Below are 21,074 nucleotides of genomic sequence, written 5' to 3' on the forward strand. Positions count from 1 at the left end.
GCAGAAGCTAGTGCAGTTCCCCCACTTCTGGATCTGCAATAGCTCTAGCACCACTGCACTGCACAGGAGAGATAGACCCTGAAGCAAATGTGAGGGCTGTGCAAAGGAAAGGCCACGGTCTTCTGTATTTCAGCGGGGAAACTGAGAAACAGAGGGCTTGCTATGTCCCCCCAGCAGTGTGTGGTACAGCCATTTCAAAACTCATGTCCGGTCCTGGTCTGCCCCAGTCAAACACTTTCTCCTCAGTTCTTCCTACATTCAATTTGTTAGACTTTTCTATATTGCATGAATTGTAAGTACGATCCTTTCCCCCTGAAATGGCGAAAATATAGCTAGAAAAGCACTTCTATTCATGTTAGGTTTGTGAAATCCTTTCTACTAAAACCGCTCAATTTCTTGCTTTAAACTACTTCATAATTTCCCATTTAAAGTTGCATAACTTTGCAATTATAGCAGCTGCTGTGCACAGCCAAGCTATTTTAATAATGAATTTATGTTCTGCTACACAGAAATGAAAGGCAGAGGACTTGAACAGATGGTTTGGACAGTGGCTTATATGGTTCTTGATTTTTGTCCCCTGCATTTAGCAGAACTGAAGGCTGCATGTACTCCGAGTTTACAAAACACTTGTCTGCACACCAATTTAGGATCTCACACAACAATTCCACACTCCATTAAAAAAGAAAAAAAACCCAAACTGAATTCCCTCACCTCCCAGACCCATTTTCTTAATTTAATTTCTTTAAAAAATTCAGTGAAATTCAGTGAAATATAGAGGAGCAGTTGTAGTTGGGGGAAAGGGAGAGTAAGCAATCTGGGGGGCAAGGGCAGGACCGGGCGGCTCTGATGGGGAACATGCATCTCCCACAGGGCTGGGAGAGGAGGGTACAGTCTCCCCAGGACCCAAAGGAAATCTGTACCTGGCAGTTGGAAAAGCCTTGGGACTGAGTTTGAGTTATATGCACATTTGAGTGTAACATACTTTCTCTTACAGTGTTAACACCCTGTGGCAGGGTCCCAAGACAAACTGCCCATGACCACTTCTTTTCTAACAGAAAGCAGGCATAATGTCCACTCTAGTTTTTCTGCCGTGGCCAGGAGGCTTTCCCCTCTGCTGGAGCAGGCTGACCTCCTCTGCTGGAGGGTTTCCATCCATCCCTTACTCCGGCTGAGAGGGAGGCACCGAGCGAGGCTGCAAAGGCCTCGCAGAGGGACAGGGTTTCGGGGACACTCTGCCATCATGTCTTCCACTGCCCAGTTCCCATCCAGAGGTGCCTCTTCACTGCAGGTGAAAAGGTCTGAGGGTATCATCACAAAAAAATACCCAAAGACCACAGCAGTTAACTTTAGTGTCTAGCGTTCCTACTACATCCAGCTTTCAGGCTATCTATCAGCACAGTGTTGGTAGTTGAAATTAATTCTTTAAATTGTCAATTCAGTGTATTCATCTGGCTGTGAACTCCCATTAGAAGAGGAGTAACCCACCATCCTGTCACCTTCTCCATCCAGGATGAAAAATGCCCATGGCCTGCTGAAGCGCCACAGGGTACAGGGTTAGGCTATGTCGCTTCGTTATGTGAAATGGGACAGAAGTCACCTGGGGGACTGAAATCACCTGAGGGGGCTGGATGGGTCATCTGGGGGGAGATCCGTGAGATCATAAAAAGGCTAAAGGAAGGGCAGCCATCTTAGGGCCTGGCTCCCTGCTGGCCTATCATGCCTCCTTGGTACTGGCTCCCTCAGAGGATTTTTACTCTGTATTTAGAGAGTAATAATACTTTCAAAAACTACAGAACCACTGGCAAGATCACAGCTGTTGTCTGCTTCTGAGAGGTCCAATTATAAATCTGAAATTCTGAAGGTTTGAAGGCTGAGGTAAAGAGCGCACCTGAGAAGCAAAAGGGTTTGTTGTGGTGGTGATCTGTGTGTTCCAGTTTTTGGGAAGGGAGGGAACACCTGTCTGCGCCTCATGCATGCTAAACAGACTTTGCCCTGAAGAGACCTGTGCGCACAAAAGGCACACAGAATTAGGGGTGTCTGCAGGGCTGGAGCCAAGGGCTAGCCACCTCTTCAGAAGCAAAGGCTAGGCGTGAGAAGCAAACTGCAAAATATCTTTTGATACAACTGAGCTGCTAAAACATCCACCAACTAAAAAACATCCTAAAACCCCAACTGAAGCAAAAAGAAAACCAGCCTGGTTATTAATTACCATATAAACAACTAATATATAAATCCGAGGACATTTTTCCAAACATTATTCTGGGGGAACGCCCATGGCAGAAGGCAACAGAGCAAACCACACCAAAAGGACTGCACCTTCTGTGGTGCAGGTAGAAGTCTACAGAGGCCCAAGTCATGATCTGCAGTTTAGTTTGTACATGAAAATATTTTCACTTCAGAAAATGAGAAGGGCTGTGTTGACTCTACCACCACAGAGCAGGTGGAGCCGGGCACGTCTGGCTGGTCTCCCTGGGGTGCTCAGGTGTTCCTGCCCTCCTGCCTGGGCTCTGTCCTGCTCTGATCAGCTTTAGGCTATACAGCTGAGGGATACTAAGGGATTATTAGCAAATGGAAAAGCTGCTAGGAAATTGTTCTAGGGTTTTTTCTTCAGGGATGTGTGAAGGTTGGAGACAAAAGTCTCTTCAGGCCCAGCTTCCTACTTCTTTCTTGAGAGTCTTTTCAAGACTCCTTTTGAGAAGAAAAAGCCATACTGGACTGCTGTGGCAGGGAAGGTGTGAGGAGCAAGGACCACTGTATTTGACTGTTGTGGTGTGCATGCAGCTATGACTGTTGGGATACCCCAACCGATATTGCATTGTGGAACAATATTAGATGGGATTTTATTAGCTTTTCAGTGTGGTTCACAGGCTCAAATGAGAAACCTGACGTGGGTGGGAACTACAGCACCTGTCCTGTGTCTTAGTCTGCCTTTGCAGTGGGGTGGTGCCGCATGGTAAGAAGCTGTGCTTCTCACCTGGGTAGCACAGCCCTGGATACGATCCATGCCATGGATAACACAAGGCCAGGATCTATCACTAGGGCAAGTGCATCTTCTGTTTTACGCAATTTCCCTGTGAACAGATGGCTGTGTTGGCTGCAAACCATCCATTATATAAAAATTAAAAATTATGCTGCAATGAAATAAAGCTACTCAGCTGTGTTGCTGGATGGATTTCAAACACTGACTATATGAGAAAACCAAAGATCCTTTAACATTAACAGTGTACATTTTGCTCTCCTGCCACTGCAGAAAGGCAATCTATCTACAAGGGAAGTACATGTGCCAGTGTGATGGCAAAAAAAAGCCCATGTCTTCAGTATATGTACTAAAGATAATAAATTCCTGGTATTTCCTAATAAGCCCGTTTCTTCAAGTACCAGTGCATATGTTCAACAATGAACTCCTGCTTCCAGTGCTTACTCTGTATACGAAACCAACAGGACTTTACCCTTCTGAAAAAGTTACTTATGCATTTAAGTCTTGTTGACGAATACCCTATATAAGGCATTAATTGGAGAACAAAATACAGATTTGTGGCGGAACTGTTTCAATTTGTTCATTATTAGAGTTGGATTCATTAATGTTCCTGTCACATCTTGCATGATGCTTCACATAATCTGTACTTCAGGAGCTTATTTTTAATCCTTTTCTGACGTACAGTGTAATGCAGAACCAAATCACACGCAGCACTTCAATTGTGCTTTAATCACCGAGGAACTCGGAGAGGAAACATGCACATGCTGAGTGTAATGAACTGCACTGAGTGCAAATAGGAACACTGCTCAGTCCATGAGTGAGTAAAAAAGGTCATTTTTAGGTAGCTTTTCTTTGCATAGAGAATGAGAGGTAGTTTGTATTAGGCTCTCAGTCTGATTCTGCTTTTTTAAGGAACTGTAGCACTAAACTGTATGTCCAACTGACGCAGTCTTTGGGCACAAATGGGACCTATTGCAGAAGTGACAGACTTACCTTGCTTGGTTATGAGATTCCTCATTAAACACTGATGTCTGAGTAAGGACAAAATAAAATTTTGCAACGATTTAGTCTTGTTCTGTGACACAGGGCTAACCACAATCTGTTTATCTGAGTAACATGCTTGTTCTGAAGGACTGGTTTTAGTCATGTATAGTCAATGGGACTGTCTTACATAGGACTGGATTTTGTACCTGAATGTAAAACGGTAGCTCTTATGAACATCTATCTGCAGTAGATTTATGTGCAGACATCTTGGAACAATATTTATAACACTTAGAGATCTTTTAATTGGTACCATTTAAATTCTATTAACTAACATTAAAAATGAATTGCTGCTGGAGCAATCACACATGGCTACTAAGTATCATCACTACAAAGACTCTGCAGAAAAAGTTTTGCTCTTTATAATTGTTTTCTGCACAAAACACTACTTAGTAGACAGGCTGAGTACAACCATGATAAATAGAAAGCTGACTATAACCTCTCCTGTTATATGCTCTCAGGAATGATTTTGGTTAAAGGGTTATTTCCCTTGACAGGTCTGATTTAGTGCACATGCATACATGATTACAAATGCAAATAACACATTTGTGTGTAGTTCTCATAGGTATAAATTCAAAATACATATGACTATTATATATATGATCTTTCAGTCTAGAAATTTTGGCATTTTGACGTTAATAGAGCTAAGCTTATAGAGCTAAAAATATGGATTAAAAGCAATACAGTAAATTCCCCATTAAGATATTTTCTTTTGTTCTCCCTTTCCCCCCCCCCCCCCCCCCCATCATAGATTGCACTTGCATTCTAAGAGACTCTTTTTGGGAACAAATCCTTTTGAACACATCAATAAACAGCAGCTAGAGCTCTAAGTTGCCCACTTCTGGAAATTCTACTTTACACTTTCTGCTCAGCTAAAAACTTTGCAAATGGGCATTTTACATTGAAAACTTCTAATTAAACTTCCAAAGAATTTGTAAAAGAACATCTAAAACTACTGGTGAGGACTGATAAAAGAGAATGCCACCTTCTGCTGAAGAAAAACTGTATTTAGAAGGAACTTGAGATTCTCATAAAACTTTTAATAGGAAGAAGTGAATCAAATTGGTTAATTACCATTTTATGGTTGGTAAAAGGGCAAATTACATGCCATCCATTTCTAAACTTCTAAATGTCTCCGGTGCTTTTAATTAAAGCTGCCATCTAGAAACTACTAAAGCAATTTCATGCAATTAGTTATTTATAGGTTACCATAATACACCACTCAAAATATGATTCAAGTGATTTGCAGTCTGTTGCTTTGTGATCTTTGTCATCTTTACTTCATTACTGTCTTGGTACTAGCGGCAAAATATTCAGCATTTCTTTGTCAGCTGGAACATGACTTCAGTAGTTGCACTTGAGTGTTGTTCTCTTTTGATACGTAACAGCAGAGCTGGAGCAAACAGCATTTTTATCTACTGACTGTGAATGAAAATGTCCTGCATCCAGTCTGAGACATGATGGCTGGGGTCATGCTTAGTGCTGACAATGGTTAGCAGAAAAGTGAATAACTTATGCATTCAGATGAAGGTTGGATGAAATTTAGGAAAACTTGCTACCCAAAAAGTTTACCTTACATGTTCTACAAGATTCCCAGACTTCTGAAAACAGAGGTAGCTAAGACTACTGAAGAGAAAAACATGGGATAAATTTTACTGAATCAAAAATGGCATGACATGAATTTTTGCTGGTTCTATGAGGCATACATGACAATGATTTGAGGCTGCAAATCACCTTGGTTTGCCTACTTCTTACTTTATATATTGCTAATGGAACATCTCACCCCATTCTGCTTTCCATTTTGAATTGTGTGGAAGCATTGAAAAGGTCTTAGGAATTTATAGAAGAGCAAAGATCGCTAAGTAAATAATATTGATCATTACCTGCGACAAAGGGGTCTTATTTTCACAAAAGGCTATATTAGGAATTTGGTCTGCATCCTACTGGAGGTAACGGGAATCTTTTAGCTGAGCAGGAGCGGGCCCTAAACGGGCTACTGTCATTTGACAAATGTAAAGGTTTAATCTGAGCAGTTGTTCTTACAGCTTTATTTACTTTAGAAAGTATCGCTGCAGATGGTGAGCAACAAGACTGATTATTTCAGGATATAAGCTACGGGGGCGAACACATTTTCAAAACCATGTTTTTTTTTAGTGGTATTTCCTTAGCAAAGTAATTTCAAGCAAAATGAATAAAACTACACTGCAGAACAGACTTTTAATTTAAGCTTTGATTTGTATTGCTAGTTCATGGCTATGGGTCTGAGTGAAAAAGGTTCTTTGCTACAGCTGTGTATAAGGTATTTTTATGCATGGGATTTAGAACTCAGTCCAACCTTCTACATTTCCGTGGTACTTACTTTGAGGTCACTGCACTGCATTCGAGTACTCCGCACTCAGTGTGCAGTTTTCAATTTCTTGAGGCACTGACTGTACACTAGGTTGCACAGTGTGTGCATCTCTCTTCTAGTCCTAGAGTATGGCCTGAGCTCAGGAGTCGAAAAGCAAGACACTGCAGCACCTTAGATGCTTAATCTTTGGATTTTAGTGCTTAGGCTTCCAAATGTTGCAAATCACTTCTGATGCTTAGGGTTCAATCATTGGAGGGACTGTTTTCACAGAAGTTACTTAGTTTCTGTTTTCACCACAGCTGTCCTGTGTGAATGCTGAGTTGGTCACAAATACAAGGCAATTGAAATCCGATGTTAATCCAAGACACTTTTCTTAGTATACTGACTGGGAGACACTGTAGCTCAGCAAAAATGTGGTAACTTGATTGTCTCAGCCTCTCATTGACGCTATCAATTAAGCTTGGAAAGTCAAATCTATTTACATGTCTAAAGCCCACTGATTTTAGAAGGGCAAGGTAGGTAAGTGTTTAATGCCTTTGATCCAGGCATTGGCTTTGCAGTGCTAAGTAGAACAACTCTCAGGTATTTCTATTAATTTTAGTGCTTCTTAATGCTACAGTACTCAATGGCTAATCTAGTTAAAATCAGGACACAGTCCCTTAGTGCCTTATTATAAGTACTAATCCAGATTGTTTAAATTATAGTGCTGGTGACTAGATGTGCCATAAATACTTTTTATCAAAAAATCCCCAAACCCACCAAACACGAGTCCCCACCCCAATATTAAATTCTGTTACTTAGTAAAGTTCAACTGATTGGAATTCAGAGAATGATTAATATCTTGTGTAGTTACTTCTTCATTTTCAATATCTTCTTGTGTAATAAATGTGTTCAGCTTGTCACAGATCTTATTTTATGTCCCCACCTTGTATCATTTCACATTCTGCTTAAGTACTTGGTCATCTATTACATGACTCATTAGTCTGAGATCTCTACAGAATTAAAGAAAGTTGCAGTAAAAATAATATATTGACGCTCAAATTTCAACTACATCACCCATGCATGTTTAAAAGCATCTTTCAAAGTCAGCTCAACATACAATAGTGCAAGATTAATGTTCACTGAGCCCCATCTCTAGTCCTTCATAGAGAACTGGAAACAGACTGAGCAAAGCTACATGTGTTTGTTGCCTGCAAAATAAAAGTTGTGGAAAGCAGATCAAATCAGAATTGATTAGTGTGACTTCATGATGTTTTCCTCTCTGGCATTTAATTCCTGGTCACTAGGCAGAGGCAGTCTTGCCAAATAAAGATAATGAGAAATAAAAGTTTAAAAAGCCTTAAATCATTAAATAATAATCTAGGACTCTCCCAAAACCTACTGAAGCAGAAAGATCATTATGAGTTCAAAAAAGTTAAAACAGCATCTGAAGCAACTTTCATTCAGAAAAGTAAGACAGAATATTTGAATTTCCACTTATTTACATACTTCTGAGGATGTTACTAAACAGGATTAAATTTCACAAGTGTTACACAGTGGGTATTATCAATTTTGCAAATGAATAAACTGAGTCATATAGATAAGCCCTTATTCAGAGTCAGAAGCAACCAGTAGCAAAAATGAGGATACAACTTTTGAGCTGTAACTAATCAAAGTCAGATGGCCGGTAAGTGGAATTCTTTCTTAGACATTACGTTTCTACCAAGTAAGAGGTAAATTTATTTTTCATTTATAACAGGAAAAAACAGTAAAGAAGGAATAATCAAGACAAAAATAAGGCAGCAAATGGGAAAAAAAAAAAGAGCTAAAAGGTTTTTTCTATATTAACTTAAAAAATAAATGCTAATCCATCTGGTCATTGTGTAATGCAAATGATTATATTTAATAATTTCTAGGAAATTACTCTGTATTTATGTGCATCATCAGGTACCTATTTTTGCACTGTAAAAAATGTGGGTAAGATGTTGGTGAGTCTGTGGACTCACCAAAATTCTTGTTGGTGTTTTCTGCCTCCTAGAAAAAATATTTCTGTGTGTACTGTTTGAATGTTATTTCAGTAGAAATGTGACATCTTCTGACTTGAAAATTATTCCAATAACAAGCAAAATATGTGATCCAAAAGAATTTCTAAAACTGTATTTGAGCATGTGAGACTTTTAGGTTTCTTAAAAAATAATAGATGTACAGGTACCAGGCAAGTACTTCCTACTACTTTCCAAGCTTATTCAACCTCTTACTGTTTAGAGGAAAACAAGGTCATGCACTTACAATATGCCATCATGATAATACACAGCTAATTGTTCATACTGTGCTGGTGACTACAAGTTGATGCTGCATTTCGCTAGGCCCTATAAAAAAGGGGCATGTGGGAGTCCATAGTTCCTTAAGATGAAATCCAAACCACAACAAATCTGACAATTTCAAGCTAATGTAACTTAGAGTAGGTGCATAAATCAAAAGCAGCTGGGAGCCATTGCCTGAATTTGCCAATATACAAGCCATTGTTTGCTAACAGTTAATTTTTTAAAAATTTGCTGGCTGCCCCAGAACTCATGTATTTCACTGTTATTCCTCTTAAGTTCTTTGTGAGTAGAACCTTCTGTTAAGGAAGCCAGCTATGCATGGGGATTTTTAAAGTAAATAGCATATCACAAATTTTCACCAACATACTTCCCCAATAAGAAAATAAGATTGAACAACTAATTGTATTGTAATTAGATATAATCAATTGTAACCAGCAATAAAGCATCGAACTTTTTCCTGCTAAAGGATTTGAAAACCTTTGTTTTCTACTATTTTTAGAATTGATTCATTACATTAATTAGCTGCCTGAAGATTAACATTTATTTGTACTTACCTCACACTTACCTTCTATCATTAAAGACATGTTAAAGTCACTCTATAATTACAATGTGTCTCTTGCTAAGCCTTAAAACAGCATTATTTGCTTGACTTAGAGACGTTTCTACCTGGATATACATTCTAATTTCCTACTGATATACAGCCTTCCTTTATTAGCTCACGAAAAATAATCAAAACCCTTCCTTAGAGCTAGTCATTAGGAGGGAGCGATGTGCTATGGGGGAAGCATGCTAAAAGCCCACTCAGCGCTCTGCCACGGGAGTACCCTTTGTTCCAGGGATTTCAGTGGGAGTTGAGGGTGATCAGCTGCTTTATAGCACCAAATCCAGAGACTTTATCACAGTTCTAATGCACACTGCAAGGGGATTAATTGTGGCACTGGTGGGGATTCAAGGCTTCAAATGCATTTTGCCTGTGACAATACAGGATATACTCTGACAGGAAGGTTGCAACAAAATGCTTATTTCACTTGCAGTAGCAGAGATGCTCATATTTTGCAAAGTGCATTTAATGAGAAATGACAAATTAGAGTTCCAAATAAACTTGATTTTGCTGGCTGTCTGATTTGAACAGCTCTGACTTAACGTGTATGAGTAAGCTCCATTAACATTACAAGAGTCACATGAATGCATAAAATCTAAAAACAGGACTTACCATATTATTTCCTTAAAAGTTAACTATAATTAAATGCTGCCACCTTGCAATAGAAAGGTAATAAAAGAGGAGTGTTGTCACACAAGAAAGGAGTATTTCAGAGGATGCTAGCTGGAGTCTGCTGCTTATGCTACTCCCTCATAAAGGACTGGTTGCATTAAAAACATGAGTGAGCTTTATGAAATGATTTGCTTGCTTATAGTTGGTTAAATCATTACCTCAGACCCATTTTGTACATCCAGTTGCATCTGAGTTTCTAAATAATGGAGGGAAATGACAGATGACCACCACCAAACACTTCAGGTAACGCTCTTTTCTTACCTCTTGGACTGTTGAGTGAGGCCTCGGATGCCTTTCCACCATCTCCACAGTGACTCTGGTCAAATGGAAGGCACTGATCACCTGTTCCTGCCACCACATCTGCATTTTTGGCCAGATCCTTTGTTTCAATGAGAGATTTTGCTTTGTAGACTTTTCTGGTATTGGTATCTGACAAGTAAAGGGATTCTGACACTGGATCAACAGCCAAGTAATATTTATGTGCGGGGCTTGTACTAAAACAGAAGAGAAGAGCATTGATGTTAAATTGGTTTTCTTTTTAATCTCTGTTCATGGTAGCATAACACTTCTGAAGACATCTGTTCAATGACTCGGAGATGACAAAGGCATGAGACCAGCTTTAATGTAGCTCATGCAAGCACCACTGCTGAGAAGGAAGGAACAAATACCAGCAGCAGAGCCTGACCAGCCAGCTACGTACCAGGTAGTGAGCTTATGCAGAGTGGTATATATAAAGCTAACTGGAGTGACTTCAGCTTAGTTATAACTATTACTCTCAAAATCAAGGTCATTTTTCTATACCTGCGAGTCCTAGTATTCTTGGCACTGAAAACAAATCTTCAACTTGCAGCAAAGTGAATCACAGACTGTTCTGCACGGGCACAAATACCCACTCTTGGTTATTTTTATCTGTTTCTAAACCTTAGGAAATATGAAAGTGTGAAATATGGTGTCTTAATTCATGCCGACTGTATTTGTCAGGAGCAAGGCAGAAGGCCAAGTACTGTCAGTGCAACTAGGCATGAATTAATGCACCATAATTCATGCACTGAAGTGCCTTATAGAGATTATAAAATGTTATTAAAAAAAATATTTACATATGTTAATTAAATGGTGAGGATCATAAATTCTAATCAATGAACTGGGCTGCATCTTATTAACCAGTAAGGCTTTTTGTTTCTTTGACTGGAAAGTTAATTTCCAGTTTGAGGAAATTGTCTAAGCACATGGCACACCACGCGAGTGTCCTGAGCCTGGTGACACTGCAGTGTAGTCCTGATTATAAAATAAAAAAAAAAAAAAATCCAGATAGGTGTAGATTGTTTAAATCACACAGTTACTGAAATGGTGGGAGACAGACACAGGCAGAGTGGTGGCCAATGCCTGGCAGGACATTTTGGTGCTCAGACAGTATTTTTACTAATGCTGTGTTTCTCTGGCAAGAGGAGGAGATTTCAGACGGGCAGCTGGGCAAGACACTGACCAGCCACATCCCCTGTAACTCTACATGGGACTTCTCTACCTGCTCCGCAGATTAAAAAGATTGTCAAGATCAGCTGAAATCTTATTTCCATTTATAAGTGATAAAGCTAATTAATGCTGTACCATGTTAAATGTGATAGAGCTTAGGCCTATTTCTCTCATTTCTCATTCTCCATCCAAAAGAGGGAGAGAAGCTACACAGCATCTTTGAGGACCGGGCCACAAGCTAGACTAGCTTAAATCTGCCCTTAGTCACAAACATCTATAAAAGACAGAAGGGGGAAATATAAGGAAAGAGATATTCCCACAGTTGGGGAACACATGTGAAACCCACTGTAAGGAAACACAGGGAATGAGAGGACAGTGGTACGATGAAAGATGAGTAAGAGGATGAGCTAAAAGCAATTAATACTAAATTACATATCACCAGTACTATAAAATTTTGTGCTCTCTGGAGTGAGCTCAGAAGAGACTGGCTAGCCAGAAGATGACTTTTTAATAAAATACTTTTGTGGAAAAAGTTGCAAGAATTCTAGATGTTAAATAAACATATTGTTCATCATGCAGAAACTGCAGAGAACCAGGGGTCATTATACACTGTCCTTGTAGACACATTTTCTGTCAAACTTGTCATTACATTTAATAGAACAGCTGTTAGGAAACTCTTGGTATTTATGCTTAAAGTTTTGCATACAAAAATATTTAAATTTAAAGAGTATTAGTGAAACATGGAACAAAATCAAATACTTGCTGTCTTTGCAGAAGTTTCCAATCAAATCTAAATCTGAGGTTTTTTTAAATTAGCTTATTAAAAACTATCAAGTAGGATAGGATTTACAATGAATCTTTCCAGACAAGTTATCACTGTCCTGTAGTAAATTTTTTCCCTCTAACCTCAAAGCCTAGTTTTTATTTTTACCAGTTATTAAACAGGTTTGTTATTTCTTATTAAAATCTTGATGACAAGTAAAACAAATGGGATAAGTTGTTTTTAAACATAAGATCAGTGGCACTCTCTGATTAGCGATCTCCAAACAGTGTCCCTTTTTACACAGTCAGTAAAAATAACCATTTTTCCCTGCTCTTTTGGAAACAAAAAGTTGTGTTGAAGAACTGGATTTTGAAGCCTTTTCCTGTATGGACTGTCATGAGCCTCTGACACCTTTTAGTTGCTGCTTCCACATGTTTCTCTGAGCATCCTAGAATTTTCCACCACGACTATGGCCTTGACAGCCTCAAAAGAATGGCATACAGTGGACTGCTGAATACTCTCCCATAACCTCAAAGACTATATTGACTTGAAGTGATTTCCTCAAATTTTCCACAGATTTCACTTGGACAGAACATTGACAGAGGCAATTATTACTGTAATTAATAGGGCTGGGTACTTGAGCATTGTCACAACTTGTTTTAATTAAGGTTAAGTTCACCTCAAGAAACTAGTACTACTGATCAGATACTAAAAAAATTCTACAAAGAAACCCCTGAATTCAAAACCCAATTCATGTCCTGAATGAATTACAGAGTAAGTTCAATTTGCTTCTTTTCTTTACTTTACAAAGATACTGGCCAGTTTAGCATGAAAGCAAATGGAAACAATCCTTCAGTTAAAAACCAGAATCTTGCATTTTCCAATTAGGAATTATTCTTCAAGTTTTCATTGTAAAATATATGAAATGTGACATCATCTGTAAGTAGATTGGCAAATAATCTATAGTATGCAAGAGCACTCTTGTGGCTAAAGCGAGTCATTCTGATGATCCTGCAAACAAGTGTTAAGTCCACACTCCGCTTCCTACTATGCCATGAAGTTATCAGCTTAGCTTGTACCAGTGCTGGTTTATTTATCTCATTTAAGTACTGAAATGCTAAGAAGTTTGTTTCTAAGGATACAGAGTGCCTTGTTATCTCTTTCTAGCCTGCAACGTCATTTCTGCAGCTGGATTGTTATAACCAACTCCCTCACCGTCTGTCGCAGACGCCTAATGTGCAACGTTCATTCTTTTAAAGAAATCCCTACACTGCAGTGCCAAAATGCTCACTGGAAAGGGGGGAAGCCACTTGCTTCTGCTTTAGCTGGAGAAGCAATGACTGAGCTGTGACACAGCGTCCTCAGTTCAGGGGTCTGCTGTGCATCCTCTGTAATTGTGGCAGATTTTAAAGTTTGCAGTAGAACTGCTAAAGTGCAGTCCTCTTGCATGACTCTGAAGCCTTTTTTATTATTTTTTTGTTGCTAAACCTCCAGTTTTCTTGGCTGGCTGTATCTACGATCATTCAAACACCAAGTGAAATGCATACGACAGCTATGAAATGCATTCCTAGCTTTCGAGTTTAAATTTCTCCACCTCTGCTTGGTGATCAGCAAACTGATATTTAGAGGGAGACTTCAATCCTTCAAAGGGAACAAATCAAACCTGCTTTACTACAAACAAAGGTGAATTTGATTAACTTTTGTATTTATTAAATTCAGAGTGTTTCTCTATATCCAGACTTCTAAAAAGACTTTTGTAAAACTGTGTCCGCGAACATGGTTCACATACTACTGTTACTGTGCCTTACTTACCTGTGCCTTGTGTCTCTATTCCTAGTAAGACAGATCAGTACAGGTTAAAAAAAAAAAAGAGAAGAAAAAGACAATAAATGTTAGTCTTCAACAAAACTGTATTCTTTGCCTAACTGCTCACAGAGCTCAATCTGAATAACAACGTTGTCAAGTTAATTCTGGACAATCAGCATACAACATCATCACCAGCAATGTTAGCTAGTTGGAGATTCACGGACATTAAGTAAGAGAAATTTAGTGTATCAGTGTCTGAAATCTTTCCTGCCTTCCCCTCTGGCCCTGAAAGAGAATGAGAAGCTGGACTCATAATTACAGGGGAGTTGTTAATGATGGCACAGGCCCAGTCAGTCTGCAATGCCAGGTTTGCTCTTGTCTGCTTAAACTCAAGTCATATCTTCTGTTACAGATGAGGAACAATTAACAACTTAATTGTATTAATTTTAAACATGGTAAGTATACCTTCAGCTTCATAATTCTGTGACCTGATGTGATAGCACACATATTTGCTATTGAATTATGGGGTTTTCTTCAAAAATACACTTCATGGAATATTTTAACTATTTTGAGAAAATAAATGAAAAAATCTCACAGGAAGAAAAATTAGCTCTATTAACTCTGCACTTTGTAGAAACTCATTATGCAAAACCTGTTCTAAAGGCCACGTAAGATGCCCTTTTTAACTGGTGACTTTAAAGCAAGCGTAAGTTTTCTGATGAGTTTGTTCTACAATTGTTAAGACATATGCTCCCAAGGCAACTAAATGCGGCTGCTTCTTTAAGTCACACGTGAAAAAAGGCTCACCATAGTTTTCATAGGCATATCATAGCCAGGACAATGAACACTAGTCGGAGAAAGCTAATAATTTTTTTACCTTAATTCTAATATACCAATTGAGTTTCCAGAGGGAAAGATCCGTCTGACAAAATTGAAGTCACCAATATACACACTACCATCAGGACCAGAAGCAAGAGCAACCGGGGCAAAGAGTTTGCTGTTGAGTGCAAGACCATTGCAGTTGGAGCACGACACACTTCTCTGGTGTCCGTTGCCCATCACAGTTGAGATGACTGGTGGCTGCTGGGAAATGAACATGTTTTCACCATTTCCTTTGTGTAAAATTCCTAAGGGAAGGGGAGGCACAAAACAGAGACAAAAAAAAGCAAATGTGTATCATTTAAACTATTCCGGAGTTTTGGATTATGCAATACTCTAGAAAATCAGATTACAAAAACTGCAACAAACATTGGATCTTTTAAAGACTGTCACAGAGTTCCACTAATCTCTTCCAATTTTGTTCAGTCCCAAACTTCACCATCACCATTTTGTCGATTAGTGGTTAGTGGCTATTATAAAAGCCAACATCATGAGGAGAACTCATGGTTGGTTAATGCTCTAACAAATTGACTGCTAATTGCAGTGCTATCTGATTTCTTGGGGATTACTACTTTAATATTCATTTTATTCATAAATTTTTATTAGGTAGCAGAGGAATTTCTTAGGCAGTTTGAATATTTAATTAAAGGAGATTAATAGCAGGACTACTATGTATTTTTCACAACAGAGCACTGAGTGGCAGTACAAAATCAATATTCAAATTTAAATGCGAGTCCTTCATGGTATATAAAAATGGTGCCAAGTGCAGCAAAGCCAAGTCAAGGAGTAATTCTGAGGCACAAGTGAATTTCTTACCAGCAGGAATTATTAAGTTCTGCCATAAAGTTTAAAACAACTTTACAGTGTGCCATTATTTTAGCAGTGTTCTGCAGTGTATGTTGTTGAAAGTCTTCCCAGTTACTAGGCTGGTGATACCAGAACCAGTACAAATGTATTTTATCAAGCTGATAGCTGCGGTGGTTCTTCTTTGTTTTGTTTTTGTTTTTTATTAACGATGTGGTAATACAGTTAAGCACCTTTAAAATTACATGTTATTGTAAGATTTTGGCTATTTCTGAATGGAAGATAGGTATTATTTTGGATCACAGTCCAAAAATCTCATTTCCCTTGGAAAGCCCAGTACTTCATCAGAAAAGTGGCACAATTAAAGGAATAAACACAAGGGAATATACTTTCTGGAGGACTCTTACACTGGGAAATAAGCATGGTTGGATACTGCAAGAAGTACATGTTGAGACACATCTGAATTTTCCCAAATTACAGCAAATGTATTTATGTACTGTCTCTATCAACCTTTGTCAAACTATTTTTTTGTGGCTTTCAGATAAGTCTGAAGCTAAAACTCTCCTTGGAAATTACTGAGTGTTGCCATAGCTATTTTGAAGAGAATTATATTTTTAAAAAAATTATTTCAGAACAGTAAGGAGCAGAATACATATATATGCTTGAACATTGGCTTAAAAAAAGCATCTTGGAAATACGCCAATAAAATTAATGGCAATATACTCCCTTACGCACCGGATAAAAATACTACTAAAATGAAGATGCTGCCCTTTGTCTGAAATTAACAATGTAAAGGTAATATTTCAACTGCCTCATACAAATGCCAGTAAATAATTAGGACTCTGGAGAATATGTTTTGCTGTCAATAAATGTAAGAATGTGCTTAATTTCAGGCTTTTGAGCTGCTGCTTTAATTTTCGTTGGTACTGTGTTGCACTGGGGCTGAAATTACCATAAAGCATAAAGCCCCTGTAAAATTACCCCTCCTTCCCCCAGATAAATAAATATGGAATCAATACACTTGCCCATCAGAAGAAAAATCTAATTCAAAGAATACTCTGAAAAATCGGTTAATAGCACATTCATTTGTATTCATGAGGTATAGGTGTCTTTAAAAGGACTCTATACAGGAACTAGTATTTATTGTATGTGTTCTCGATTATGAGAAATGCCCTGAAGATCTTCCAAACTCACCAAAACCTTTGTGTTAGAAAACATTAAACTCTACTAATGTCACAACTTAGAAGTGATCAATCCTCTAAACTAGAGGGGGGGGCGGGGGGGAAGTGGGAAAATAACAGTTTAGTATAGGTAAGAACAGGATGCCATCCTTTGTTAACCTAGCAGTCATACTGACGTAAAGCCATATACATTTAAAAAGCCTGAGTTTCCAGTGGCAGCCACATTGGAACAATATATGCTATTTCACATCTATGCTGCTGGAATTGGACATCTTCGTTTTCCTTCTTTTTTTTTGAAGATACTTATATCTGGCAATAGAACACAGCTTTTTCTTGCTCTGCTTTCTGCATGTCAATACTTGTACCTCCACAGCTTCAACCGTCCTATGAAGTGCAATCCTGCAAAATTGCATGTATTATTTTTTCAACTTTTCTGTTCTACTTAGTTATGAATAGCCTTAATGGGGAGCGAGGTAAGCGTATCCGATCCGCCCTGTCTCTGAGGAGAAAAGTTGTGCACAGCAGCAGACCTGCTGGAAGACAAGGCTTAGCGGATGAAGTTAGATATAAGATCTTCAGGACTAGTTAACTAACAAAGCAAAGTGCTTCTAGTTTTAGTTTGAAAACAAAATTGTAATTTGCATCGGAGAACTTTTAGAAAGACATTTATGTTATATTCCAATGCTATTTCTGTAGTTAATCCAGTGACAGTGTTTCAAAAACAGATGCAAGCTTCATGCTTCTAGAGAGCAGCTCTTCATACATACAGAGGGAATGCTTTAATTAAAAGTGAAAAATTTTAATATATTCATACTCAAGAAAGCTACTCATGCTTTTCATTTCACTCACGGTGGCATGGAGATAAGTCTCAAATGTATAAGTCTAAATTTGAATCACATTCTTGTCCTTAGTTAAAGCACATTTCATATATCTGAAATGGAAGAGCAGTTCACTATTTTCTAGATAAAACCAGAAGTATGCTTGTTATTTTTATCCTTTTGGTTAACACAGTTCATTATTTGGTTTTGTTGATTTAAGGCTGCTCTGTTAGGTGTGCACTAGCACAATGACTATGGAAATTTCTTTTCTGCTCCTGCTTTTCTAGTTCCTATGTATGAGCCAGGTATGCATGCTCAAAGCCCATTATAATCACGGGGAACATCTGAGACATCACTGAGCTCTGGCTGGGCTTTGTCATCCTCAGTGGAGATGCTCTCACATGAGACAGTGACAGAAGGGACCCACTGATTTCAAGTCAGATGCGCTTATGCCCTCCCCAGGTTGTGTCTCTGTAAGTAATGGATAAAGATGTTTAGCAGCTTCCCCCTGCCTTCAGCCTTGACCATGTCCAGCACAGTGAGAATATGTGAGGAAGAGGAGCAGGGATAAGAAGCTGCCCATTCCCCATCCTTGTTATTGGGCTGGGGTAGCAGGCACAGCCTGGATGATTTCAGACGAGGTGGTGTGTGGCTGACAGGCCAGGTCAATGCTCTGGTGTCCTCAGCCACACAGTTGAGACGGGGCCAGGAAGCAATCTGTCACCATCTACCCCGTGCTCAGGAAAGCAATGATTTATCCCCACTCTGGTTATAATTGTATACTTTACAAAATCTCAGAACATGTTAGTGCCTATGGGGTGAATTATAGTAGTAACCACTGCAGTTAGCAGATAGTCATATAAATTGGAGTTACTGCCAGCAATTTAGACTTGAAATTAAACTATGCAAGTGGTAGATTGGCACTAAGGAGTAGACTATGGGGCTCACAGTTGGGGGCTGAGCTGACTGAGGTCAGATTTCTCTTTGTGTTAAATGTCAATAGCTGGCATTTAAAAGAGACAATCTATACAAACCAATAAGACAGGGTATGAAAGAACCGCTGTTTAAAATGTCAAACTATTTTAAATCAAAACAGAAATCCAGATAATTTACAAACTAAATCTGACCTTTAGTATGTGGAATATTTATACTGTAGCTGCGCATTCAACAACAGAACTTGTAAAAACCTGACAGCCATACATCTGTGCATGAATCTTCATTAACAGAAGTTTGCAGATGGAAATAGATTTTAGTGGACAGACTCTCAGCTGGAGCAAATTGAGAGAACTTTACTGAATCAAATACTCTGCTGATTTATAAGTGCTGAAATCTGACCCCAAGTTTCTTTTCCCCTGGACAGTGAGATATCTGTTTATTGGCAAAACTGTATTTTTCTAGTTACCATAATTTATCTACAGGTATTGTTTTAATAATTTAATCCCACTAATTCCCATTATAGATACTAAGTTAGGAAAAAAAAACCCACCCAGGAATAAAACAAAAGCAATAAGAAAACAGATTCAAGTCTCCATGCTTGAAGAATCTCTATGCAGGGTTAATGTTAAGACACCAAAAGCATTTACAGGTTTTTTTTCTAATGCTTCAAAATGTGCTGGATTGCTTATCCTGAAGGGTAACTTACTGTGCTTCTCCACAGAGTGGGCAGCCACAAAAGCTTCTCTATACGGCCTGGCAGCGAGGCTTCGGAAGTGCTACCTCTCACTCAGCCGGTCAGTTTTTCCGCACGGTTTGTCTCCCTGGTGCTGTGATGCTACTAACCAGTGTTAGTCATGGGATAAACTAGGGGTGTAGACACTTCACTGAGAATATAACACACTATAAACTGACCTAAAAGGTGGTACTTCTGTACTAACAGTGTGAGGGCGAACCTAAATTAGTATGCCCTTTCTCCATCTGAGTGACCAAAATGTGTTAGCGATCACGAGTTAGTGATATTAGTGTTTAATACCTGGGAGCCAGAACATTAACAGTATCCTTTCAGATGGCATTTACAGTTCAGTCCTCAATAAATGAGGGTGCACATTTAAACAAAGAGGATTACACATTAGGAAGTGTAATGCTTAAAATCTCAACAATTAATTCCTTTAAAATTTGTATTCTTCTTCTGCATGGCCAGTTAATAAAGGAAGGACTTACCACTTTGTGGATTTAATACATGGTGTTTGTTTATAGACCAGCCTCCCAGATTTGAAGCATCCATTTCAAAGCCTTGAAGGATTACTGTTCTCTTCTCCCACAGAATAAAATCAGGACATGTTTCATATTCATATCCCACCGACACTGCAAACAAATAATTAGAGATCTATTAGTCTACTTTTTCCTCTGTGAACTACTAGGTAATTTTTCATTCTGGGTTTTGATATTCATTTGTCAAGTAATGATGCCACTAATTTTCCTCTGCCTGATTGCTATTGTTGAATAGTATTTTTTCAGAAAGGGTTTTAAGAGATTAGTATGTTATTACAGGTATAGTTACTACTGTTTCAAAGGAGAAAAATTTCTGTTGTATCAGTTATGGGTTTCTTAAGAGTATAAACCTCCTCCAATGACTCCTGACTTGATTGTTTATTGCATTTCTGCTAATTACCAGAATAACAGCTTAAATAGAAAAAAAAAGCCATGTTAAAACAAATAGGGTTTAATTTGTTTGCTAATTGTAAAAACTGTAGTTAGGCAGAAATAGATTGCCAAGCTGAAAATTTCTAGAATTAAACATTTATCTTAACAGGCTTTCACATCTTATGGCTCCCCTCAACAGCTGGCCAAAATACCTGCTGAAAATCTTGTATTTCCCTAAGGATGATGGGTTTTGGGGGCACTCAAACTGACCAAAAAAACCCCTTCCACTTAGTACTTCAGCAAAACAAAAAAAACCTCTTCAAAATTTTATTTTGGTGTCTCTAATATACAAACTTTTTTTTTTTTTTTTACAGTCACTTATCTCCTCTAGTTAATCTTTTTAGACTTCAGTGCAACTCATGCATAAAAGAAGAATGTTATTTTGACACCAAATCCCAAAATTTGATCTAGGGAGTATTGAGAGCCATATATATGAGCCTTTCCAAAATAAAAATGTCTTTAAAAATATTTTAATATACAGAATAAAAAAATATTTAAAAAACTACAGTTTTCTTACATTTTCAATATTTTCTCCTCACTTTTTCTGTGTAGCAGCTTTAGGTACATTTTAATTGAACCATAAATAGTTTTAATACCACCTAAATTCCATTACTGGATGCCATCAAAGTATTTTGACCAGTGATAGCAGGGAGCATTTGTTTGTATGATAAATGTTTTATGGCAAACTGAAAGCTGTTCCTTACAGCAAATTCACTTAGAGCTGCTTCATCATTTTAGCAGAAAGAACCTGCTTTTGCAGCTAAATTCT

General features: G+C 38.3%; 1 protein-coding gene across 2 annotated transcripts in view; it reads right to left on the bottom strand.

The window, feature by feature from the left end:
- TENM1 (teneurin transmembrane protein 1) overlaps positions 1 to 21,074 on the bottom strand; it is a 249,015-nt gene that overhangs the window by 45,827 nt on the left and 182,114 nt on the right. For both annotated transcript variants that reach the window (XM_074147706.1, XM_074147705.1), the window contains 4 exons: positions 19,823 to 19,966; positions 14,861 to 15,110; positions 13,990 to 14,010; positions 10,206 to 10,438 (listed from right to left, as the gene is read on the bottom strand). In XM_074147706.1, the coding sequence (XP_074003807.1) occupies positions 10,206 to 10,438; positions 13,990 to 14,010; positions 14,861 to 15,110; positions 19,823 to 19,966 (648 nt within the window). The remainder of the gene's footprint in view (positions 1 to 10,205; positions 10,439 to 13,989; positions 14,011 to 14,860; positions 15,111 to 19,822; positions 19,967 to 21,074) is intronic.

Source organism: Numenius arquata, chromosome 5, assembly GCF_964106895.1.
Source record: "Numenius arquata chromosome 5, bNumArq3.hap1.1, whole genome shotgun sequence".
In the NCBI taxonomy this organism is placed as follows: domain Eukaryota; kingdom Metazoa; phylum Chordata; class Aves; order Charadriiformes; family Scolopacidae; genus Numenius; species Numenius arquata.